Here is a 26,053-nt window from a genome sequence, read left to right on the forward strand (position 1 = left end):
TCTAGGTAGAAGAAGCTTTTAGCCCCTGCTTTCTACTACCCGAAGGGATCTCAAAGCAGCTCACGAAACAGGTGGGGATGAGAGAGCTCTGAGAGAACTTGAGAGAGCTCTGAGAGAACTGAGAATGGCCCAAGACATAAAGGGAAAGAACTAATAGCAGCTGTATTCCATTTTGTTGACTGTTTTCCTCCACCCCCTGCAGGTATTTAACCAGGTGCTCTTGGTTTATAGCTTTTCCTCCTCTCCCTGCAGGTAATCAACCTGGGAGGGATTACAGGTGCTTCTTGTCTTGTAGCTTTTCCTCCTCTCCCTGCAAGGAAGGACTGGGATGTTCTTGTGGACCTGCACTAGACTTGGTTCATCCCAGACTTGTTTTGTATCTTCTTTGTCTCCTTGCGCCTTTTTGCAACCCCTCCACCTTTTTCTGACCTTTTGGCTCCCCCCAGGGAGCAAAGCTGATGCAGCCTGCTTCCAGCCTCCCCCCCTTCCCCAAGGAAGCTGCCCTTGCAGTCCATGGAGCTTAAGGCCGGGCTGCTGTCAGTCAAGCTGTGCTCTCTGTTTTTAGTGAAACGGCAAACAAGGAGGAGGAGCCCCCCACCCCGGAGAGATAAGCTTATGGGCAACGCTCCCAGGAAAGCAGCAGAATGTTTTCACGTGGCTGGTCTCTGGGGGCCGGAGGGGCTGGCATGGATTCCTCATCTCCATTTCTTTCTTGCATTCCGGGCCGCAGATGGGATCCTGCCTTTCTCTGTGACTCACTCTGGCCCCTGCAAATTCTGCTGATCAGCAGTGCAGGCCTGGTGGGGTGGGAAAGCTGCAGCTGACTTACGGCGAACAAACAGGGTTTCAAGGCAAGAGATTGCAGAGCGCTCTGGCCATGGCTGGCCTCTGTGTGGCAACCTTGGGCTTTCTCCGCAGCCTTGCCTCCATGGGCCGACCAGGGCTGGCCCTGCTTAGCTGCCGCAGATTGAGAGAAGCAGCAGCTGGTTTTTAATACCTCACTTTTCTCTCCCCAAAGGAGTCCCAAGGCGGCTTGCAAACCCCTCTCCTCTCCCCTCCACAGACACCCTGAAAGGTAGGTGGGGCTGAGAGAGCTTTGAGAGAACTGGGACTGGCCCAAGGTCACCCAGCAGGCTTCGCAGGGAGGAGGAGTGGGGAGTCATACTGGGTTCTCCAGCTCTTAACCAAGCTGGCTGAGAGAGCTCTGAGAGAACTGGGACTGACCCAAGGTCACCCAGCAGGCTTTGCAGGGAGGAGGAGTGGGGAGTCATACCAGGTTCTCCAGCTCTTAACCAAGCTGGCTGAGAGAGCTCTGAGAGAACTGGGACTGGCCCAAGGTCACCCAGTGGAGAATGAATGGGGAATCAAACCTGGTTCTTTGGCTTAGAGATGGCTGCTCCTAACCACTAACTGACAGAGAGCTCCAAGAGAACTGGAACTGGCCCAAGGCCACATAGCTAGCTGCATGTGGAGGCATAGGGACTCAGCCCAGGTTGTCCAGATTAGAGATGTCTGCTCTTAACCACGACCCCAAACTGGCTGAGAGAGCTCTGAGAGAACTGACTGGCCCAAGGTCATGTAGCTGGCTGCATGTGGAGGAGTAGGGAATCAAGTCCAGTTCTCCAGATTAGAGGCTGCTGCTCTTAGCCAGCTGAGAGAGCTCTGAGAGAACTGTGACTGGCCCAAGGTCTCCCAGCTGGCTGACTGTGGAGGAGGAGTGGGGAATCAAACTTGGTTCTCCAGATTAGAGGCCGCTGCTCTTAACCACGACACCACGATGAGACTGGGCTAGCTTGGGCTCTCCAGGTCAAGGCAAAAGATAAACAGGATTGGTTTGCCTCTGCAAAGGAACCCTGGGCTTCCGGGGGAGTCTCTCCTGCAAGTCCTAACCAGGGCTGACCCTGCTTGACGTCTTCTGGCATCTTGTATGGTCGTCGAGGCAAGAGATGTGCAGAAGCAGCTTAGCCGGTGACTTCTTCTGTGTGGTCACTCAGCACTACCTGGTGGTTTCCCATCCTGATACTAACTGGGGCCAGCCCTGCTTAGCTTCTGAGATCAGGCAGAACCTGACTAGCCTGCCTATTTTGCTAAACCCTTGGACTGGAGATGCCGGGGCTTGAACCTGGGACCTTCTGCACACCAAGTAGAGGCTCAGCTACTGAGCCACGGCCTCTTGCTAAAGTGGTGGCCTGGTTGGGTTGGAGGTTGAGGGACTTGGGAGTTCAGCCTTGAACCAAGACAGAGGAGGGTCAGGGGGAGAAACAGAAATGCAAAACCCCCACATGGATTTATGGTGAAATGTTGCACTGGCATGCTTCAGTTGGCGAGAGGGACTGTTTCCTTCTCATCCCGGACAGGTGTGGTCGCATATGAAGCGGGGTCTTTTTGGGGGTAGCATCCATGGAACAGGACCTATTCTAATGAGCCATTAGAGTTGCCAGCTCTGTCTGGGAAATGCCTGCAGGTTTGGGGTGGACTCTGGAAGGGCTTGGTTCGGGGAGCTGCCTCCCCAGGGGATTACGCCACAGAGTTCATCATCCCAAACAGCCCTTTTCTCCAGCAGAATGGCTCTCAGGAGATGGCCAGGTTCCGCCTGGAGGTTGGCAACCCTAAGTGTGATCAATCCACATAACATCTCTTGCTGCAGTTCATTCCCAAGCAACGATAGCTGTATTTAAAAGGTGGGTTTTGGCTGCTGGTAAAAAACAAACATCTGTTGATTCGTCACCCAAAGCGTTGTAAACATGTGGAATTTGTGGTCACAGGAAATAAGGTGGCTACAAGCACAGACAACTTCAAGAGGGACCTAGATCAACATCTGGAGCAGCCAGATGTCATTAGCCACAAGGGATGGAGGAACATCGCTCTTTTCTCCTGCCACGGACAGACTTACACGGTGACCCTTCTCAGTCTGTCTCCGTGGACAGCTCCACATTTAGCCACACAGAATGTGAATCCCTCCATGCTGTCATATAAGGACAGATGGACTCCCGTTCTCACAGTCTCTAAAGAAGTGAGCTGTGAGTCATGAAATCCCTCTGGCCACAATTTTCGTTGGTCTCGAAGGTGCTCCCGGACGCTGGCTCTTTCCCCCTGCTACGGACAGATCCACACGGCTCCCATCTTGATCTATCTCCATGGAAGGCACCACTCTGAGCAGTACTTAAACAAAAATTATTAAAAGGTAAGGTCTGTGAAGAAGTGAGCATGACACACATAAGCTCCTCCCCTGCCACACGTTCTGTGAGCCTTTACGGAGCTGCTGAGCTCCGGTTCTTTCCTCCTGCCACGGACAGACTCAGCCAGTTGCCCATCTGGATCCCTCGGCTACAGAGCCCCGAACCCAGGTTCAGGAGTGAAGCTGCCAGCTGCATCTGCCAGGTAGGCCCACATCTGGCAACGAAAGGGTCAAGCCGAAAGCACCCCCCCCCCCACAAAGCCGGGCATCTGGAATCCATTTGCTGCAAAGCCGTCCCGCTTTCCCGGTCCTTCCTCTTCCAGCAACAACAATCCTCTTTTCTTCTCCCTTATGCAACTCCAGAATCTGGGTCCCTTCCCCTCCCCCTCCCCCTCCCCCCCCACCGCCTCGGCTTCCTGCATCTTGAAGCTTCCAAACTTTTGCCGGCACGAGTTTTCTTTCCTAGCAAGCCTCTCTCTGGCCGAGCGAATTTTCCAGCCTCCTGGAAGGGGCTCGACGACGCCTTTAAGTGGCAGAACTGCGGCTCCGAGAACACCCTTAATCAGAGAGAGGCAGCCCAATAACCCAGGCCTGCGTCTGGCGCTGCCAAAGGCCTCACATGACCTCATTTCCCAAACACCCCATAAGCCACCAGCCGCTGGGCCCTGGGCATTTAAGAGGGTTTCCATGGAGCTGATCCTATAGGGCCAATTCTTCTGCTTAGCAGACGGCCAGTTCTTCCAGGAAACGGGCTAATCTGAAAGCGTTGCATTTTGAAGCAGGCTCGGTGCATTTCACATCACCTTTTGCTCAGTGCAGAATCCCCCCTGGTGGGGCAGCCCTGTTTGTCTGTGGCAGCTAGGGGGGCCGGTCTTCGGCTGGCTTCTGGAGTTGTCTCACAATAGGTCTCTAGATGACCCAGATCAGGTCCCCGGGAGAAAACAGCTGCTTCGGAGGGTGGATTCTGGGGCCTTTTTCTTGGATCACCAGTGGATCCCAGTGGTGGTTGTAATATGGAAATGAAATGTCAAACTGTGCTGGGTCGCTCAAGAACTGGCTGGCCCCTGGGTGAGACGGGAGGCTGGACTGGATGGACCCTCCCTGGCCTGACCCAGCAGGGCTCTTCTGAGGGTCTTCTCAGGGGAAGGTCTCGGCCTCTCTGCCCTGTGGCTGGCCTTGCAGAGGAACTGGCTGGCCCCTGGGTGAGACGGGAGGCTGGACTGGAGGGACCCTCCCTGGCCTGACCCAGCAGGGCTCTTCTGAGGGTCTTCTCAGGGGAAGGTCTCGGCCTCTCTGCCCTGTGGCTGGCCCTGCAGAGGAACTGGCTGGCCCCTGGGTGAGACGGGAGGCTGGGCTGGAGGGACCCTCCCTGGTCTGACCCAGCAGGGCTCTTCTGAGGGTCTTCTCAGGGGAAGGCCTCGGCCTCTCTGCCCTGTGGCTGGCCCTGCAGAGGAACTGGCTGGCCCCTGGGTGAGACGGGAGGCTGGACTGGAGGGACCCTCCCTGGTCTGACCCAGCAGGGCTCTTCTGAGGGTCTTCTCAGGGGAAGGCCTCGGCCTCTCTGCCCTGTGGCTGGCCTTGCAGAGGAACTGGCTGGCCCCTGGGTGAGACGGGAGGCTGGACTGGAGGGACCCTCCCTGGCCTGACCCAGCAGGGCTCTTCTGAGGGTCTTCTCAGGGGAAGGTCTCGGCCTCTCTGCCCTGTGGCTGGCCCTGCAGAGGAACTGGCTGGCCCCTGGGTGAGACGGGAGGCTGGGCTGGAGGGACCCTCCCTGGTCTGACCCAGCAGGGCTCTCCTGAGGGTCTTCTCAGGGGAAGGCCTCGTCCTCTCTGCCCTGTGGCTGGCCCTGCAGAGGAACTGGCTGGCCCCTGGGTGAGACAGGATGCTGGACTGGAGGGACCCTCCCTGGCCTGACCCAGCAGGGCTCTTCTGAAGGTCTTATCAGGGGAAGGCCTCGGCCCCTCTGCCTTGTGGCTGGCCCTGCAGAGGAACTGGCTGGCCCCTGGGTGAGACGGGAGGCTGGACTGGAGGGACCCACCCTGGCCTGACCCAGCAGGGCTCTTCTGAGGGTCTTCTCAGGGGAAGGCCTCGGCCTCTCTGCCCTGTGGCTGGCCCTGCAGAGAAACTGGCTGCCCCCTGGGTGAGACGGGAGGCTGGACTGGAGGGACCACAGGTCTGATCCAGCAGGGCTCTTCTGAGGGTCTTGAGTCATTGGCTGTGAGTCAGCGCTGCCTCTTGCTTTCCAGCTGGCGGGAAGACAGAAGACAAACATCTGGAACTCGGAGAGCAGGCAGGTCTGTCCAGGGACAACATGAAATTGCTGAACTTTTCACCAAATTGTGCAGTGCTGTGAAACGCTTGCCTCCCTGCCAGAGGAGTGGAAGCCTGCCAGTGCAGGGACAGGGCTGGAAAGGGGGTCCAGGAAAGCACAGCCCTGGCTGCTCCCCCTCCGTTCCAGGGCAGGGAGCATAACTGGCACGGAAACCATTCAGTGTACACAGAACAATCGACCGGATGGATTTTTTGCAAGAGGACGTCCCGCCTCCTCAACTTTTTGAAGCTTTTTGTGAAAGTTTATGGGGATGTAGATACAGACAATTCAGCCAACGTTTCGTGTTTGGACATCTGAAAAGATTTGGATGACGGCCATCCCTAAAGATTTCCAAGCAAACATAGCAGTCTTGGGAAGAAGAAGAAGAGTTGGTCCTTATATGCTGCTATTCTCTACCCGAAGGAGTCTCAAAGTGGCTTCCAGTCACCTTTCCTTTCCTCTCCACACAACAGACACCCTGTGAGGGAGGGGAGGCTGAGAGAGCCCTGAGATCACGGAAGAAGAGTTGGTTCTTATATGCCACTTTTCTCTACCCAAAGGAGTCTCAAAGTGGCTTCCAGTCACCTTTCCTTTCCTCTCCACACAACACACACCCTGTGAGGGAGGGGAGGCTGAGAGAGCCCTGAGATCACGGAAGAAGAAGAAGAGTTGGTTCTTATATGCCGATTTTCTCTACCCGAAGGAGGCTCAAAGCGGCTTCCCCTTCCTCTCCCCACAACAGACTCCTTGTGAGGGAGGTGAGGCTGAGAGAGCCCTGAGATTCCTGTTCAGTCAAAACAGCTGTATCAGTGCTGTGACTGTTCCAAGGTCACCCAGCTAGCTGCATGTGGAAAGGGAGCAAAAAATTGAACTCAGCTCTCTGGATTTGAGGACAATTTCCAAGAGGGAGAGAAGAAAGCAGTGGGGTCTCCAAGAAACTATTGGGAATTAATGGTATTTGACTTCTTTATAAGCCCCGTGGCTCAGTGGAAGAGCCTTTGCTTGGCACGCAGAAGGTCCTTGGTTCACTCCCCGGCACCTCCAGTTCAAAAGGACAGGGCGTAGGTAATGGGAAAGACCTCTGCCTGAGTCCCTGGAGAGCAGCTGACAGTCTGAGCAGGCAATACTGAACTTGGTGGACTGAGGGTCTGATTCAGTCTGAGGCAGCTTCATGTGTGTCCATGTGGGTGATCCCACAGCCTGAGACTCTGGGGCGTTTGTGCTAGACAAGGAAGATCCAAAGACTCCACTGGTCTGTCTTGGCACAAGAGCCTTCATGAGGTCATATGGAGGATAACCCCTGATTGCTGGCACGCAAAAGATCCCAGGTTCGATCCCCGTCACCCCCAGTGGGAAAGGGACCAGGCAGGAGGTGATGGACAAGACCCTAGAGAGCAGCTTCCAGTCTGAGTAGAACAGGGGTAGTCAAACTGCGGCCCTCCAGATGTCCATGGACTACAATTCCCATGAGCCCCTGCCAGCGTTCGCTGGGAGGGGCTCCTGGGAATTGTAGTCCATGGGCATCTAGAGGGCCGCAGTTTGACTACCCCTGGAGTAGACAATACTGACTAAGAGTCTATGTTAGTGCAAAGCAACTGCACAAGATGCAAAGGGTTCCAAATAGATTTCTCCAAATGGAGGGCTTGAAAAAATGACATTGCAAGTGAAATTCTACAGAATAACGGAGTCCTCTCTTCGTACGTTTACGGGAACAGAATTGGCTGTGCCTGCCCCAGAAACGTCTTGCAGTTCAGAGGTGTCTGTCAGAAAACGTTTCCTAATATTTGAGTGGGACTTCCTTTCCTGCAATTTGAACCCATTGCTCCTCGTCCTGGTCCCTAAAGCTGCAGTAAACTTGCTGGCCCCCTCCTCGACGTCTCTCCCTTTATACAATAAAACACAGCTGATCTCTCGCCCCTTCCTCTCCTCTTCTCAGGACCGTTTCCGCACTGGGGATAGCATTTGGATTTGCATTTTTAAAGGGTTGAGTTTTTTTGTCCGTTTCTGCACTCAAAAACCTGAATTGCCCCTCACTGTTTTTGCAGCAAAGGGATCCCCAGAAAACCGGTTTTCAGGTTTTAATTTGGGGATTCTAACGGGGTCTAATTCGGGGCTGGCAAATGTGGTAATGCGTGCAATCAGGGTTTTCCCCACGCCCACTATTTTGAGTTGTTTGGGAGCATTTGCTGGCAGGGGCTAATGGGAATTGTAGTCCATGGACATCTGGAGGGCCACAGTTTGACTACGCCTGGTTTTGAGGTTGACAACGATGCTCCTAGCGGAGTGTGGCTATGTCTCTGACCATCAGCAGGGGGCACTAGAGATCAACACAGCGGCAGATTGCTGGAGAGGGTTCATTTTTGCAGCTGCAATCCTTACCCTTACAAATAAAGAACGGGTCACTTTCTCGTGGAAGAGGGATTCCTTGGAAATTTGGGGCAATGTTTTCGGGGATGCAGCTGGCTGCCTTGCCTCCATTGCTCTGCCTAATAAGAACCAGATGTGGCTTCCCGCGAAGTTTATTCCGCCTACGGCACAATCGGCCGGATTCTTGGGCTGGAAATATTCGTTGAGTCCTGCGGTAAACAGATTAGACTCCTGACTGTGCACGGTTGCCTCTCCGAAATAACTCTTCCTTCAAAGTAATGTTTCCGGGCTGCAGTGTATTTCATAAGAGTGCCCCCTCCTTCTGCCTTTCTTAACTGTGAGATGGGTGCAGCTTCTCTCATGCCTTTGAGGGGGCGAAGGGGAAGACCTTCCACTGGGCCAAGCTGAAGAACTGCTTCACAAGGTTGCTGGTGATCTCTGTAGGGCTGCCCTTGCCTCAGGAATCGCCAAACAGCCAATAATATTATGCCCCGTAGAGATCTATGGTGTGGCCTCGATTGGAATACTATGCACTGAGTTGGAAGATGCAAGATCTGCAATGTACATAACTGAGCAGAATGTAAAGGGTGTCCTGCAGGGGGCATCGGAGGAGACGTGTATTCAGCATAGTTAGAATAGGAACTTCTGGATGATTTTCAAAATTATTTCCTCCAGCGCCCTGACTGGCTCCACAGGAGACTTCCTGCTTGCTTGAGCACACTTCCTCCCTGCTTGCCTCCAGGACAGCAGTTGAACACAAGAAAGGCTGCAGCTCACTAGATAATTAGGTCTCTCTCACTCTTTCTGTACATCATTGTTTCTCGTCATAAATAAAACTAGTTTAGTCTTTAAGCTAAAGAGTCCTGCGTATTCAATCTCTGCCAACACAGTTCAGGTCCCCCAGATCTCCACAAGGAAATTGCAGAGCTGGAAAAAGTGCAGAGGAGGGGGACCAAGAGGATGAGGAGGTTGGAGCCCCTTCCCTGTGAGGAAAGGCGGAAGAATCTGGGACTTTTCTGTTTAGAAAAAAGACAACGAAAGGGAGGGGGGAATATGAGAGAAGTTTATAAAATGATGACTAGGGACAAAGCCCGTTGCATTCAGGAATTCAACGGATGCTAGATTAGGGGGGTGGAAGAACTCTGCGGACGGCCTTCCCCTCCCCCTCCCCCTCCCCCCAGGACCTGGAAAGGCCGTAGGCAGCTGTTGGGGTACTCACTGGCAGGGGCAGCTCTCATGCGGCAGGGATCTGCAGCCTCCGAGCCTCAGAGGGAAGTGGAAGGAGGAGGGGGTGGTCAGGGGAGGGTATGATACCATGCAGTCTGCCTTGCAAAGCAGCCATTTTCTCCAAAAGAAATGAAATTATTTAAAACAGGAGTATTTTAAATACATTAATAACCAACAGTCCAAGTGGTTAGGCAATCAGCCGTAATTCTGGGAGAACTCCAGCTCCTGCCAGGAGATTGGCAACCCGATGGGGGATGACCCAGCTACCTTCCTCCCCCTGCTGGAACAAGCCTGGGTGCAAATTACCCTGCTTTTGCCCAATGGGACTCATGGGGTGGGTAAAGTGGGGCCAGTTTGGTGTAGTGGTTAGGAGTGCGGACTTCTAATCTGGCCAGTTGGGTTTGATTCCCCACTCCTATCCGACATGCAGCCAGCTGGGTGACCTTGGGCTCACCATGGCACTGATAAAGCTGTTCTGACCGAGCAGGAATCTCAGGGCTCTCTCAGCCTCACCCACCCCACAACAGGGTGTCTGTTGTGGGGAGAGGAAAGGGAAGGCGACTGTAAGCCACTTTGAGCCCCCTTTGGGTAGAGAAAAGTGGCATATAAGAACCAACTCTTCTTCTTCTTCAGTAATTTCAGGGCTCTCTCAGCCCTCCCCCTCCCTCACAGGGTGTCTGTTGTGGGGAGAGGAAAGGGAAGGTGACTGCAAGCCACTTTGAGCCCCCTTTGGGTAGAGAAAAGTGGCATATAAAAACCGACTCTTCTTTGGTGCATTGGAAAGATTTCTTCCATCAGATTCACGGAGATATTGTCAAAGCAACAGCGCCATCCAGTGGCAGCCGTGCGGCATGGACAAGTAAGGAAAGCTTTCCGCGGTCTGTGGCACCTTTAAGACCGACCAAGTTTTAGCCAAGGTCTAGGCACACGCACCCCCAGTCAGATCCAGGGGAACCATGTCCTCCGCCCTTACACCACGGTAGGGAGAGCGTGGGTGCAGAGGTTTCCTTGCCAGGAAGGGCCAGTCAGAGTCAAGAGGCGTTCTCAAGGAGGTGGGTGCAAGGCACTCCTCACGATCTGTGGACAGGCGTAAATCAGGATGCTAATTCAAGTGCTAACAAACCGATGGGGGAAACGGAGGTTTTGGGGCTGCCGTGAAGCTACAACTTCATTCTTGCATCAATCCACTCCGTATTTGTATGCCGACTGGCTTGGTTTTCATGTTGGTTGGTTTTCCCCCCAAGCCGTGCTGGATCAGGCCAGTGGCCCCTCCAGTTCAACACTGCGTCAGCCAGTGGCCAAGACTCAGGGGCCAGTAGGAGGTCCCCCAGCGGGGCCAGAACTCCAGAACCCCCCCCCCCCCCAGTGTTGCCCCTCCAGCACCAAGAAGACAGACTAAGAACAGAAGAGAAGCCAGTGGTAAAAGCAGGAGATTTCCAGGGCCCACCTGGAGGTCAGGAATCCAAATTTCCATCAGGACAGGAATATTCTGGCTGGGGGGAGGGGGGGAAGGGGTGTCACCCCACTGCAAAACTGAACGTTTGTGCTTCAGGTTTCGGGGCAGGGATTCAAGCTGCAGGACCGGTCAGAAGCCAGCCTGGTGTCATCTGGAGAGCCTCTCATCTGGAGAGCTGGGCTTGATTCCCCGCTCCTCCCACTTGTGCAGCCAGCTGGGTGACCTTGGGCCAGTCCCAGTTCTCTTAGGGCTGTTCTCCCAGAGGGGTTTTCTCGGCCTCACCTACCTCGCAGGGAGTTTGGTGAGGAGAGGAAGGGAAGGTGCTTTGACATTCCTTTAGGTAGTGAAAAGCCAGGTGTAAAAAACCCATCTCCCCTTCTTCTGCCTGTGGGTCAGAATTTGGAGGGAGGGGGGCAGATTTCACCCCCTATGATGCAATTGCTCCAGTCGCTGACCTCAGAAGGGTGGTTGCTTGGCGACCGGTGAGGTCGTGTCTGAGGGGTGTGGCTGGGAAAGGGGGAACTCAGGGCGGAGCTGGACCATTCTGTCCCTCCAAAATACCCTGGGAAGTAACTGCGGGGGCTTCTGATGTCCCCCTCCCTCCCGGGGACTCTCCAAATGGGCCCTCTCTCTTAAACGCAGGTCTCTCCAAGACTGCGGGGGGCCTGGATATTTGGAGGGGGGGTGCTGCCTGGCTGGACCAAGCGTGCCCATGACAAGCCCGTGGAAGGAGGAGCTGGGGGCATAGGCTTGGGGGCTTCCTGATCGATGCAGCGTCGTCACGGAAGGAGAAGAGGTGATGAGGAGACCTCCCTCACAGGGGGCCTGCGGGAGAGGAAGGGAAGGCGATTGAGAGCCGCTTTGAGATTCCTTCAGGTAGTGAAAAGCAGGGCATCAAAACCAACTCCTCTTCTTCCCATTAGGGGGAGAGGGAACGAGATATACAGCTGATAAATAATAACGGATTGAAAAATTCTCCGGCTGTGCCCCACATCCCTTGCCGTGGGGCGCTTGCTCTCTCCAGCCAGCCCTGCCGTTGGGTTGCGCTGCTGCATTTTGCACAAGAGTAAAAACTGGCTCGGGATAGGCCTTCCCCAGTTCTCATGCCAGCCTCTGTCTCCACCCCCAGGGGCACCTCTGCCAAGGAGCTGCCTGGGACCCCGTTGCTGCAGCATCCCCCAGCATGGACGTCTTTGACGAGTTCGAGAAAGTCCTGGAGTTCGCTCTGTGCTTTGCCGTCCTGTATTTCCTCTCCTACAGCGCTCTCTTCCTGCTCTACTTCTGCCTGCTCCTGCCCTTGACTTTCATCTTGGAAGGAGAGCAGGCGAGTCCTTGAAGGGGGGCGACGGTAGCCAGAATCCCCCTCCGCCAGAATAAAAATAGAGTCGGAAGGCGTTTCACGTGGCTGGTGAAGGTGGCCACGTCCGGAGGGGTGTCTTACTGAAGCCCCCCCACTCATGATGGTCAAGATCCGATGTAAGTCGGAAAGCATTCTGCCTTTTTGATACTCTCATCTCCACATAAGGGTCCGTTATTTCTGGACGTGGATTTTCTAATGAGATGAAGTGGATTAAATGGAGATGGGAGGCTGTCCAGAGGAACTGGGTGGAGACACGATGGTGGATGAGATGGACCACTGGCCTGATCCTGCAGGGCTCTTCTGATGTTCCTACGAAGACCTTGGCCTCTGTGCCCAGTTCAAAGGAACTGGTTGGCCTCTGGGTGAGACAGGATGCTGGACTCAATGGACCACTGGTCTGACCCAGCAGGGCCCTTCTTATCAGGGAAAGGCCTTGGCCTCTCTGCCCTGTTGTTTTCCCTTCACAGGAACTTGCCGGCCCCTGGGTGAGACAGGATGCTGGACTAGATGGACCACTAGACTGATCCAGCAGGGCTCTCCTGATGGTCTTATGAAGGTCTTGCCCTCTTATGCCCTGTTGTTGGCCCTCCAAAGGAACTGGTTGGCCTTTGTGGACTAGATGGGCCACAAGTGTGATCCAGCTGGGTTCTTTTTATACTATTATTACAACAGTGTTCTTGTATTTGTGGAGAGGTAGAACCTCTGCTTGGCCTGCAGATGGTCCCAGGCTGTATCCCTGGCTTCTCCAGTTAACAAGGACCAAGGAGGAGGTGATTTGAAAGGCCTCAGACCGAGACTCCGGACAGCGGCCGTGAGGGATTGGGAGGGGGGGGGGTCATTAAATGGCAGCTTCAAGTGTATTTATAGCCCGTCTTTCTTTCCATTGTGTTTTTTTTAACCACAAGATGGCAACTGAGCCACCTGTTTCTCTAACATACTGGGGTCCATTAAGGCAGGGGTAGTCAACCTGTGGTCCACCAGATGTCCATGGACTACAATTCCCATGAGCCCCTGCCAGCATTTGCTGGCAGGGGCTCATGGGAATTGTAATCCATGGACATCTGGAGGACCACAGGTTGACTACCCCTGCATTAAGGATCTCTCTGACTCCCCGTGTTCTCCTTCATTAAGTGCTTTGTGTCGATTTACAAGGGTAAGTCAAAAAGTACCGCTAAAAACCATAGAAACTTTTATTAAATAAAAATATCGAAATGTGACGTGATTGTGGCTCACCACGTAGATCTACGCTTCCGAAGGCGGCGTTTCCCTCCCTCTCGCCTATCCGCGAGGAATTCTGCGCTCTTCGATTAATGCCATTAAAAAAAAAAAGCCCACACCCTTTTGGAATGGGGAAGGAAGCAAAGCATTCTGGGAGGCTGCCTCCTTCCATCCCCAATGCAGAAAACATAAGGTGAATGGCAGCCTCAAATGGGGGGGGGGGGGGGGAGCCCACGTGCCGAAAGCAGAGTGCCAACTTGCCTCATCTGACGGAAGTCCAAGGTGGGGCTAAAATGAGGCGTGTCTCCGAATGTGGAAATGGTCTCCGAGAGGAGAGCTCAGTCAGGAACGCCATCTACAGAACTACCCGGGCTGCTTTCTCAGAGCCACTCCCATGTTTGCTGCCTTTCTACACTGTCCAGCCGCCTTAGTCCTGCTCCTGCAAACACTCCTCCTCATCATGGATGTGGAGCTGGTGCTGTGCAGCCAACCTCCTGTCTTGCAGCCCCCTCCTGCTCTTCTCCTCTCTCCCCAAGGCTCTGGGGATGGTGGGATTTGAACTGGGCATCAGATGCCTCTCTGTTGCCAGCTCAGGGCTGGGGGCCCATCGTGCAGGTCCCTGGCTGCGGACCTATCCCTGGCTCTTCAGAGGCTACCTTCTCCTGCAGCGTCTCTGTCCCCGGCTGAGGATTTGGGTAAGGTCTTCCGGCCGCCTCTTCCCCAGGGGTGTCGTGTGCCTCTCTAGGCTCTGCTGGTGCTGCCCACTCCATGACAATGCATGTTCTAGCAGGACTTCTGTGACTGACAAGGTGGGCTCTCATTATGACCTCATCAGACACCTCAAAGGGAAGGGGCTGCTGGGGGCAGATCAGGGAGAGGTCGCCCATCTGGAGGGGTGCATGGCTGGGGGAGGGGTGAGGACCGCAGGAGAGCAGGTAGGGCGCATGGGTCTTGGGTGCCAGGAGGGGCCATGGGAAACAGCTGCCCATGCAGGGAGGGGAGCCTTTGGTGTGGGTTAGCTCCAAGTGAGGCCTGCTTTGGAGGGTGGGGTCGATGGCATTGAGACCCCAACTCTCCCCACACCCTGACTTTCCAAGGCTCCCTTCCGCCAAATCGCCAGGAATTTCTCAGCCCAGAGATGGCAACTTTGGGGTGGCATGGCTCTTTTTATTCTTACATCTGTACACCGCCACGGACTAAATAAAACAGTAAGGGGTTCTGGGGCGGGATGTGTCCGTGATGAGGAAGGGTCCGGATTGGACCCTTCCTCATGACAGACAACCGGAGGGACCAAACGGCAGGCGCGAAGCGCCTGCCGATTGGTCCCTCCGATTCCCAGCCCCAGCAACTGCGAGCCGCGCTCAGCGCGGCTCGCAGTTGCTCCCGGCCTGACGTGGTGAGAGGCGCGAAGCGTCAGGCCGGCCCCAAGGAAGCCCCCGCCGCAAACACAACACAAGACTCCAGCCGCCGAGAAGCTGCAGAAAAAAAAGAAACACCCCCGGAGGAGCCTTTCGCCGCTAGCGCGACGAGAGGCAGCAGAGAAAAAAACCCCTGTAGGAGCTCCAAGCCGCCGCGCCGACGAGAGCTAGCAGAAAAAAATTAACCCTGTAGGAGCCTTTCGCAGCTCCAAGCAGCAGAAAAAAAAACCCTGTAGGAGCTCCAAGCCGGCACGCCCACGAGAGGCAGCAGAAAAAAAAAAACCCTGTAGGAGCCTTTCGCAGCTCCACGCAGCAGAAAACAAAACCCTGAAGGAGCCTTTCCCAGCTCCAAGCAGCAGAAAAAAAAAACCCTGTAGGAGCTCCAAGCCGGCACGCCCACGAGAGCTAGCAGAAAAAAAAACCCTGCAGGAGCCTTTCACAGCTCCAAGCAGCAGAAAAAAAAACCCTGTAGGAGCCTTTCGCAGATCCAAGCAGCAGAAAAAAAAAACCCTGTAGGAGCCTTTCGCAGATCCAAGCAGCAGAAAAAAAAACCCTGTAGGAGCCTTTCGCAGATCCAAGCAGCAGAAAAAAAAAACCCTGTAGGAGCCTTTCGCAGATCCAAGCAGCAGAAAAAAAAAACCCTGTAGGAGCCTTTCGCAGATCCAAGCAGCAGAAAAAAAAAACCCTGTAGGAGCCTTTCCCAGATCCAAGCAGCAGAAAACAAAACCCTGAAGGAGCCTTTCCCAGCTCCAAGCAGCAGGAAAAAAAACCCCTGTAGGAGCTCCAAGCCCACGAGAGCTAGCAGAAAAAAAAAACCCTGCAGGAGCCTTTCACAGCTCCAAGCAGCAGAAAAAAAAACCCTGTAGGAGCCTTTCACAGCTCCAAGCAGCAGAAAAAAAAACCCTGTAGGAGCCTTTCGCAGATCCAAGCAGCAGAAAACAAAACCCTGTAGGAGCCTTTCCCAGCTCCAAGCAGCAGGAAAAAAAAAACCCTGTAGGAGCCTTTCACAGCTCCACGCAGCAGAAAAAAAAAGCACCTCCTGGTGTCCCCTGGGTCCTAGCGCCCATTGCATTCCTGGTTGCAATGGGCTTTCTTGCTAGTTTTATTATAATTCAAATTATATTCCACGCTATTTCTACAGACTCAGGGTGCCTTAAACGCTCTTAAATGCCCATCGTTATCTGAAAGACCCCCAGTCCGTCCCTTCAGAATTCTTCCCAGTTGTGACTCTTGCAAAGTCACAAAGTGGAAACTGGAGGGGTAGGAATTGGGCTTGTGACACACAAGTAGAAGAAGACGGACCCAGGCAGAGTGCCTCTGTATCCTGGGGCCGAGAGCCACAAAGGGCCCTCTGCCCCACCCACTTCTCCAGTCCCCTCGTGACGTTGCCTGTGCTTGTAGCTGCCTCAGCTTCCTTCTGCAGAGGATTCCTCCTGGGTATTGCTTGTTGGCTTGTAGAAATCTGGGCAGAAGCAGGCGTGAAGCGAGGCCTCAGCATTAAGGCCATGCGGAGAACAAAGGCGAAGATCACCTTGTAGGAGCCTGTTTTTGGATTTCCCTGCAGGAGAGGCCAAGATGCTCCTGGAGCGGTTTGTGAAACCGTGCCCCACACAAGGAGCTGGAGATGCCCTCCTCCGTGCCCACATGCCTCCCCACCTCGAGAGGTTATGGAACGGCCTTCTTCTCCTGGCGGGGCTCCACTTTCTCCTCCAGATGACTGTCTACTTCTCCTGCCTCTTCCTGGTCCTTCCGATGAGTTTTGTGGTCTCCAACGTGCTCTGTGGGTAAGTTGGCAGCGGCCGTAGGAGGTCACGGACCAGGGGCGGCTCCGGGTTTGGGGGAGCCCTATGCAGACATGGCCCAGCGTCTCCTTCCCGGAGATTTGGGGGAGGGTGGGGCTTGTAGAGGGCGGGGACTCCGTGGATTGACAAGCTTCTCCAGAGATTCGCTGCAATTTGGGGAGATTTCCAGGCACCACCTGAAGGCTGGGAACGCCCCTTCCCAGTGCAACCCCCAGACGTTTTCCAAGATGGAATTGCCAGCCCTGCAACCCTGGCTCCGTCTGTTCTCAGGGCAAACAGCCTCATGTCGGCTGCATCCCGGGAGAACGTGTTAGCCGACTGGCCCCGGGGCCAAGGGGCCGGCGAAGGGGCTCCGGAGAAGGAGGCCACGGGGATGGAGGAACTGGTCCTCTCCTTGGCAACCGCGTACTTCCTGCTCCGCACGGGACTCGTCTTCTGCAACCTCGTCTTCGTCCTCCCCTTGCTCTTCTTCCTCAACGACACCTCCGCCCACTGAGAAGGGTGAGAAGCCCCCATGAATAAAGGAAGAGACTGGAAAGTGAAGGCTGCAGGGGGGCCATCGGGGGACACCAGGCAGTTCTGGGCCCCAGTTGGGGAGTCTGGAGTTCAGTAGACAACAAGGGGGGAAAAAGCATGATTCAGGAGGCTGCGATGGATGCTTAGAGCTGCATTGAGGGGGAAGGAATGTTGGGGCGGGACCCTGGCTCAGGGGCAGAGCCTCTGCTTGGCCTGCAGAAGGTCCCAGGTTCAATCCCCGGCATCTCCGGTTGAAAGGATCAGGCAGGAGGGGATGGGGAAGACCTTGGCCTGAGACCCTGGCTCAGTGGCAGAGCCTCTGCTTGGCCTGCAGAAGGTCCCAGGTTCAATCCCCGGCATCTCCAGTTGAAAGGATCAGGCAGGAGGGGATGGGGAAGACCTTGGCCTGAGACCCTGGCTCAGTGGCAGAGCCTCTGCTTGGCCTGCAGAAGGTCCCAGGTTCAATCCCCGGCATCTCCAGTTGAAAGGATCAGGCAGGAGGGGATGGGGAAGACCTTGGCCTGAGACCTTGGCTCAGTGGCAGAGCCTCTGCTTGGCCTGCAGAAGGTCCCGTTCAATCCCCGGCATCTCCAATTGAAAGGATCAGGCAGGAGGGGATGGGGAAGACCTTGGCCTGAGACCCTGGCTCAGTGGCAGAGGGTCCCAGGTTCAATCCCCGGCATCTCCAGTTGAAAGGATCAGGCAGGAGGGGATGGGAAAGACCTTGGCCTGAGACCCTGGCTCAGTGGCAGAACCTCTGCTTGGCCTGCAGAAGGTCCCAGGTTCAATCCCCGGCATCTCCAGTTGAAAGGATCAGGCAGGAGGGGATGGGGAAGACCTTGGCCTGAGACCCTGGCTCAGTGGCAGAGCCTCTGCTTGGCCTGCAGAAGGTCCCGTTCAATCCCCGGCATCTCCAGTTGAAAGGATCAGGCAGGAGGGGATGGGGAAGACCTTGATCTGAGACCCTGGCTCAGTGGCAGAGCCTCTGCTTGGCCTGCAGAAGGTCCCAGGTTCAATCCCCGGCATCTCCAGTTAAAGGGAGTAGGCAGTAGATGCTGGGAAAGATCTTAGTCTGGGACCCTGGAAATACTGACCATGATGGGCTGGCTGTTGCAGGTTTTCCGGGCGTGGTCTGGTAGTTTTAGACCCTGATGTTTCACCTGTCACTGCGGCTGGCGTCTTCAGAGGGAGGACATGGCAAGATGGCAATCTCTCTGTGCCAAACTACCAGGCCACGGCCACCCAGTGTAAAAAACCCAAACAGCCAGGAACTAAAATGCCTTGGGAATGGCGGCATTGTTTAAATATGCAAAGAGGGGCAAAGCATTGAGCTGTTTAAAAGAATAAAATGGTTTTGTTAAGAAGGGAAACAAACCTTGTATAGAAAGAGGAGAAAGGGAGAGTCCTAACTGTCTAACTGACCTGTTGCCTTCATTCCGTCTCTTCTGGAGGAAAGCAGGGAGGCAGCACCCTTGAAGGATCAGGATCTCCTCCTTCGGGCACACTTCCTCCCTGCTCACTCCCACAGCAGACAGAAGGAAGGCAACAAATTTAGACAGTTAGGTCTCCCTCTCTCTCTCCCTCTCTCTCTCCTCTTTCTGTATCAGGCTGCTGGAGGAATCCTAGAATCATAGAGTTGGAAGGGACCTCCTGGGTCATCTAGTCCATCCCCCTGCACTGTGCAGGAGATAATTTGAAAAATACCAGGAAGTTCCTGTTTTAATTATGCAAAATACGCCTCTCTCCCAACGCACCCCACAGGATATTGTTGATAGCCTTTTGAATTATGCACATTACAGATATTGCATATCCAGACTGCACAAAGGTTATGTTCTAAGCTCTATCCGTGATAAGACGCCCCCCTTCTTTGGCCTTTCTGCACTGTTTTCCGGCCCTCAAGGGCAATCGAGTGGCTGCTGTGTGATTGGAAGCCACTTTGAGAGAAAAGCAGGGTATAAAACTAACTCTTCTTCTTCTTCCCCCCTCCCAAGCAGCCATTTTCTCCAGGGCAGCTGATCTCTGTAGTACGGAGATGAGCCGTAATCCCGGGGGATTCCCAGGTCCCGCATGGAAGCTGGCATCCCTATAAGATGCCTGGATGCTATTTAGCTCTCTCAGTCCATGCGCCAGGATCCCTCGTGCACTGGGTTGTACGACGGTGTGAAGATGACCCCTCAGGCCCACCCTCGTCCCTTAAAGGAAGCAGCCACCCCCTCCCCCCATGACCGGACTCCAGTGACAGCACAGAAGCCTTCCTGCCATGCTGGGCGTGCACGGTTCAGCTCATTCCCCACGGGGGCTCTCAGCATCTTCTGCAGCCCCGGAAGCGCAGGGTGGGCTCTCTGCTCGGCAAAGCAATCAGGAGGCAATCCAGCCCCCTGGCGGAGAAGGCCAAGGCATTCTTGGGAGTGATTGAAGAGTTTAATAAAGACGCTGTTGAGATCCAGGGCTGAGGACTTCGATATGATCCAGGTGCATTATTAATCCTGCGCCACCGTGGGAGTGCTGCTCTCGTAGAGCGAAAGTGTGTGGAAAGGTGGGGGGGGGGAGGGGGGCTGCCGAGGATGGAGGGGGCTCTCTCGTGTCTGCACAGCTCCGGGGCCAACCTTGCAGAGACGGGCCGGTGCCACGTTATGGGCCGGTCCACGTTTGGACCTAATCCCTATTCTGAATCAAGCTGCTGGGTCCATGGGTCAAGAGACCGGGACGCCAGGAGTTCATTTCAGCTCCTTATTGTGACCCCAGCTGTGAAGGTACAAGAGGCCAAACTGAAGTAGGAAACCCACAGAAACGCTCAGTTTGTACACCCAAAGGAATAAAAGGATCTTCCCCCAGCACACGCTGTTGGTCAGTTTCGCTTTAATCTGATGGGATCCGGCAGACGGGATCTGATCTCTTGCTGGCCAGTCATGGACTCGGAATTAAGATCCTGCCTCAGGCCTCAAGCTCAGTCCTCGGCAGGTCTACGGACCCAACAAAAGTCATTGCTGCTCTTCTACTCTGTGCAGCCGGCTTGCCAGTTTCTTCGACTCCTTTGCTGGCGGGTCACCCTCCTGGTGGGTCCTTTCTCCATGAGCTTCCTGGCTAGGCCTGGAGATCTCTCCCTACTTCAAGCCTCTTCTACACTATAGAGGTCACCTCCCCTGGGGGAAAAGACTGCTTAAGGGGTGGGTGCTGTGTCATCAGACCCCACTGAGGCCCCTCCCCAAACCCCGTCCTCCCAGGCCCCACCCCCTCAGATCTCCAGGAATTTCCGAACTCCCAGTCACAGTGCCTGGATGGTATATATGTGTGTGTGTGTGTGTGTGTGTGCGCGCGCGCGCGCCAAGCTCCAACATGTGGTTGCCAACCTCCAGACAGGGCCTGGATATCTGTTGGCATGACAACTGATCTGTGGATGACAGAGTGCAGTTCCCCTGGAGGGAATAGCATCTTCAGAGCGCAGTGTCTATGGTATACCATAGAGTCTAGGTGAAATCCTCCCCTAATTTTCCGCCTCCCCAGGCACCCTCCCCCAGATTTCTGGGAATTTTCCAGGTCAGAGTTGGTAAGTTTGAGTCCAGATCTCCTGGAATTACAACTGGTCTCCAGACTACATAGATCAGGAAGATGGCTGCTCTGGAGGGCAGGCTGGATGACATCACATCCCGGCTCATGTTCCTTCGCCTCCCCAAATCCCGCCCTCTCTAGGCTCCACCTCCAAATCTCCAGGTGTTTCCCTCCAAAGATTTGGTAAACCCAACCTTGTCCATGTGACTGCCTGGAGAGAAACATGCATTGGATTGGGTGCTGCAGGTGTTGACATGTGCAAAGGCATTACCCCCCCCCCCCATGCAAATAAGTAGGGAGGAGTCTATAAATGGGCAAAGCATTGCAGAGAACCAAGGCGAAGGAATGAAAATGCAGTGGTGAGCTCTGCTTTTAGGTCCTTGTATGTTCTTATTTACTTCGCGTACCCCCTGTTTCTCAAAGGGGCTTACAGTATCCTCTCCTTTTTATCCTCACAACATCACTGCGAGGTAGGGTAGGTGGAGTGGCCCACGGTGATGTCATAAACTCCCAGGTAGGATTTGAACCTGGCTCTCCCAGATCTTAATGCTAGGGAAACTCTTACATCTACACCATGCTGGCTCTCTACAACGTCTTAACATCACTCTGTCTCTCTCTCCCCAAGAGTCGGGTCCAACTCTATGCTTTGCGAAAAAAGGTGTATTGAGGCTTGTTCATGGAATCGCTGGAGACCGCATGGATTAATGGACCAAGGGCAGGGGCAAATGGGCCAAAGTTGAAACATTGCCCTTTGCGGCAGGAAACAGAGGAGGAAGCCAACATGACTCTTCTAAGTGAGCGTGAATTTAGGAGAGCGTGAATTCACCAACTGCAGGGTAAACTGGGAAGGCATTCAAAGCTGCACCTGAATCTCAAGATTTTTGTTTGAAATGCTTGTAATTCCACAGAGCATGAAGAAAGCCATTGTGCTGCTTTTTGCAGGTGCGGAAACAGCCCCACAGACCTGTGTCTCCATGGAAGGCCATGTGGAGAGAGGGGGAGGGAGAGGGACAGAGGGCAGCTCCCAGCTGAAGACAAAGAGGGGCAACCCCATTCAAAGACAAGCCCCCCCCCAATATCTAGGCTTGTGGAGTTGCTTGTGCCCACACCCTTAAGGTCATTCTTTCCCACCGAGACTGGCAGTAGCTCTCCAGGGCCAACCACCCAACCTTGTAAACTGGTAATGCCCGGGACTCACTGGCCGTCTTCAAGCAAAGGTTGGATACACACTTTTCTTGGATGCTTTAGGGTGCTTAGGGCTGATCCTGCGTTGAGCAGGGGGTTGGACTAGATGGCCTGTATGGCCCCTTCCAACTCTATGATTCTAGGATTCTGATTCTGAGCAGGGGGTTGGACTAGATGGCCTGCATGGCCCCTTCCAACTCTATGATTCTATGATTCTATGGCCTGTATGGCCCCTTCCAACTCTATGATTCTATGACTTGAACCTGGGACCTTCCGGATGCCCAGTGGAGGCTCTGTCGCTGAGCCACACACAGCCCCTTGTGATGGCACGGAAGGTTCTGGTTGGTTGGTTGGGTGATGACATCAGAAGTGGGAGCGGCTTTGCGCCTCGCTTCACAATGGCAGCTCTCCGGCTGGCCAATATAGACCCAAGAAGTCCCACCAGCTAAAGGGACCTTCGCTGTGCGCAGAGATGCTGCACTTGTGAGGCTCTGGAGGCATGACCTGTCCAGTGGGGTAGTGTGGGGCAGGGCTTCTCCAGAGGGATGAAGGCGGCAGGCCCCACGGGAAGCTCTGGCTGAGAAGCAGGAAGATCGGCGTAATGGGGAAGGTCGTGACCACCCAGGGATGAAGACTTCTGGCAGGCCATGCGTCAGCGAGGCAACTGCCAAGCAGGGAGGCCAGATGCGTAGCCTGCCGTATCCCTTGGACTCCAGGAAAGTAGGAAACGTTTGCAAAAATGCCGCTCTCCCTCCCGGCGTGTTGTTAAGAGCCTTTGGGGAAGGCAGGACTCAGCAGGGGTGGGAATATGTAGGGGAACCCCAGACAATCACGCTGTTTTGCTGTTCAGAGCTGCCAGATTCAAGTCCAGTAGAACCTTAAAGGCCAACAAGACCTTCAGGTAGGGTTGCCAACCTCCAGGTGGTGGCTGGAGATCTGGGATTACAACTGATCAACGGTGACGGAGAGCAATTCCCCTGGAGAAAAGGGCCACTTTTAAAGGCGGACTCCCTGGCATGATTTCCCACTGCAGTCCTTCCCTTCCCTGAACCCTACCCTCCTCAAAGCTTTGCCTCCAAAATCTCCATATATTTTTCCAGCCCGGAGTTGGAAGTCCTATTGCCAACCTCCAGGGGGTGCCTGGAATCGCCACAAATCTCCAGGTGACGGAGATCTGTTTCCCTTGGATAAAATGTCAGCTTTGGGGGGTAGGCATTGCACCCTGCTGAGGACCTGCCTTCCCAAACTCCAGTCTCCACCCCCTAAATCTCCAGGATTACTCAAACTGAAGTTGGCAAAACTATTTTTAGGGTACGAGTTTTCGAGATTCAAAGCCCCCCCCCTTTGACTCTTGATAGATAACCTTGTGATAACCTTGTTGGTCTTGACCAGGGGTAGTCAAACTGTGGCCCTCCAGATGTCCATGGACTACAATTCCCAGGAGCCCCCTGCCAGCGAATGCTGGCAGGGGGCTCCTGGGAATTGTAGTCCATGGACATCTGGAGGACCACAGTTTGACTACCCCTGGTCTTGACAGTGTGGCTAGACTCTGATCTATGCCTTCTGCTGCTGACCTTCGGGAGATATCTGCAGAACTGGACTCCTCCCTGTGTTGGTATGAGCCACTTTGGGGGGGGAGGGGGGATGTGTTTTTAAAGGCTACGTGTGCTTTCCTATTAACATTTTATTTATTTTAATTATTTATGTAATAATCATTTTAGTTTTGTTTAATGTATTCATATTGTAGCTCTTACGGGCCCTCTTCCTGGTGACTCTATACAACCTATAAATAATAGTAGAAACAAGAGTTTGGCAAATGCTGGATATTAGCCATACGAACGCTTAACAGACTTTATTAGACCCGCACAACAGGAATTCTGGATACTTCCCATTTCACTGATGCTTCTTCCTATGTCCAAAAAACATGGCACAGTCGTCACCAGTTGGAGCTCACGGCAAAGACTGAAAGCTTGCTGGCCACTGAGTTAGGTCTGTGCTTGTCACGTTATTGGGATGAGGGTGCCACGTTTCTTGGACATATGAAGCAACGACAAGCTTTTGCTGTTAAGCATTTGTAAGTCTAATATCCAGCATTTGCAAGATTGTTAAGTTTCCACGAGTCTATTTTCAAGCGTTTGAAAAGCTCTGTGATAGCTCTGCATTGTAAGGCGGGGATGGTGCCAGATACGGAGCCTACGGGGCCAGCAAAGGAAAAAGGTTTGGGGGATTGTTATTTGCACTTGTCACTTTATTGGCACAAATATTGTTGATTATATTTGTAAATTGAATACGAATTAGTGGTTTTCAATATATACATTTGCATTGATACTGGTAGGAGCCAGGAATATATTACTGGCCTTCCATACCTAGTGGATGTTTGGTTGGTTTTTTTTTTTTAATATATTGAATCACACCTTGGATGCATGAAAATCTGTCTTGACTACTCAGACTGGCAGCAGATCTCAGGTTGAGGTCTTTCCCGTCACCCCCTGCCTGGTCCTTTTAACTGGAGATGCCAGAGATGGAACCCGGCCCCTCATCATCATCATCATCATCATCATCATCACCATCATAGTCTTGATGAACCAGCGTGGGGCCGTGGTAAAGAGCGGCAGACTCTAATCTGGAGAACTGAGCTTGATTCCCCTCTTCTCCATATGCAGCCAGCTGGGAGACCTTGGGCTAGTCCCAGTCCTGTTAGAGCTGTCCTCACAGAGCATTTCTTCCAGAGCTCTCCCAGCCGCAACTCCCTCGCAGGGCGTCTCTTGTGGGGAGAGGAAGGCGACTGGAAGGTGCTTTGGGACTCCTTGGGGTAGAGAAAAGCGGGGTGTAACAATCCAGCTCTTCTTCTTCTTCTCTTCCAGGAAGAGCACCCCAGTTTGCCAGCCACCCAAGCAGGACACAGCCCGGAGACGGAAAAGACCCTCGAGGAAGGTGCCGGAGATGTTCCCTCCCCCTTACGTCTTTCTGCTTGGGACTCTCTACTTTGTGTTCCAGGAGAGGCTGCCCGCCTGGGCCTTGGCCAACCCACTCGTTTTCGGCTCTCTGACCAACACCATCTGGCGAGCCTCACTCCTCTGTGCCCCATTAGGACCCCGGCTGATCTTCCTCCTCCTCTCGTTTGTGCTCTCTCTCCTGCTCTACGTGGCCGATGTGTGGCTCTAGCCCGGCCCGTGTGACTCTGGGGGGCTTCGCTTCTGCTTCCTTCTCCGACGACGCGTGGAGGTGGTGGCCAACCTGGCCCTGCCCTTGCCCCTGACCGGCTTCGAAGCCTGAAATAAACTTGCATTGGATCCTGCCCGGCTGGCCGACCCCTTCTCTTAAGGTGGATAGCTGTGCGGCTCCTCTCAAGGCAGTTTTGGTGATATGGGGGTCACAAGGGCTCCTAATCACGAGGATGCCTCTTGGATACGACACCCTGGGGGGTTAGCTGGTCATGGAAGGCTCTGTTGATGGACCATATTTTGTGGGGAGGAGGCCAGTGGGCAGGGGGGCAATCTCCTGGCGCAAGGACTTTCCACCCACCGTCACCTCTCAGAGGAACAATGGGGAGCTCAAATGAGCTCAGGATGCACATCCAGGAAACAACCTAGATGCACAGTCAGCTAGAAACTCTGTGGTACTACCAAATTTCAAATGTATTTTAATACAGCACTGCAGCCAGATAAACTATGGTACTACCATTATTGCTAAGAACCTCAGGAGAGCCCTGCTGGATCACACCAGGGAGGGTCCATCTCACACAGAGGCCGACCAGTTCCTCTGGAAGACCAGCAAGAGGGCAGAGAGGATGAGACCTTCCCTTGATAAGAACATCAGAAGAGCCCTCCTGGACCTGACCATTGAGGGTCCATCTGCTCCAGCCTCCTGTCACACCCAGTGGCCAATGGTTCCCCTGGACCACCAACAGCAGGGCATAGAAGCCAAGGCCTTCCCCTGGTGGTATCTCCTGCCTCTGTCAATTCAGAGGCATAGTCCCCCTAAACGTGATGGCTAGTGGCCATTGACAGACGTATCCTCATGAATCTCTCCCCTTGTAAAATTAGTTATTCCCTCTGGCAGCGAAATCTACATCTGAAGCCCTCTCTGTGTAAAGTGGTATTTCCTTTTGTCTCCTGACCCTACTGCCCATGAACTTCATTGGATGCCCTACATTTCTTTGCATTTTGGAAGAGGGAGAAGTTCTCTTTTGTCAACTCTCTCTGCTCCTTGCATAATGCTACAGAGGGTCGTGGTTTCTAATGTTCCTTCTGGCCTCAACCAGGCCTGGCTTAACGGCCCTGTGGAACTGTTGACAGTCTCATGGGGTCCTGAACTCTGTCAGAAGCTCATTCCACCAGGCAGGGGCCAATGCCGAGAAGGCCCTGACTCTGACTGGGGCCAGCTTGATTCCCTTAGGGCTGGGCACCCCGAGCAGGTTTTTCAGTCCTTTGGAGGATGTAGTGGGAGAGGCGGTTTATGTGCTA

The 26,053-nt window shown here is 54.0% G+C and overlaps 1 protein-coding gene and 1 long non-coding RNA gene across 2 annotated transcripts; both read left to right on the top strand.

Moving 5' to 3' along the window:
• The first annotated feature begins 13,963 nt into the window (after nt 1-13,963).
• LOC143819526 (uncharacterized) lies at nt 13,964-16,875 on the top strand. The gene is made up of 3 exons (XM_077301255.1): nt 13,964-14,052; nt 16,100-16,319; nt 16,608-16,875. Exons 2-3 carry the CDS (start codon nt 16,111-16,113, stop codon nt 16,831-16,833), a joined length of 435 nt encoding a protein of 144 aa, XP_077157370.1. The 5' UTR covers nt 13,964-14,052; nt 16,100-16,110; the 3' UTR covers nt 16,834-16,875.
• A 5,075-nt stretch (nt 16,876-21,950) lies between these two features.
• LOC143819527 (uncharacterized) lies at nt 21,951-24,885 on the top strand. Its single transcript, XR_013225000.1, has 2 exons — nt 21,951-22,307; nt 24,452-24,885. It is a non-coding gene; the product is annotated as an uncharacterized LOC143819527 (long non-coding RNA).
• The last annotated feature ends 1,168 nt before the right edge of the window (nt 24,886-26,053 follow it).

The sequence above is a fragment of the Paroedura picta genome, chromosome 10 (assembly GCF_049243985.1).
Source record: "Paroedura picta isolate Pp20150507F chromosome 10, Ppicta_v3.0, whole genome shotgun sequence".
Taxonomy (NCBI): Eukaryota; Metazoa; Chordata; class Lepidosauria; order Squamata; family Gekkonidae; genus Paroedura; species Paroedura picta.

Excerpts from the sequence above, each read along its gene's own strand:
- LOC143819526 (XM_077301255.1), top strand. The coding sequence starts at position 16,111 with ATGCTCCTGGAGCGGTTTGTGAAACCGTGCCCCACACAAGGAGCTGGA. Across the intron at positions 16,320-16,607 it reads GTCTCCAACGTGCTCTGTGG|GGCAAACAGCCTCATGTCGG; the intron begins GTAAGTTGGCAG and ends GTCTGTTCTCAG.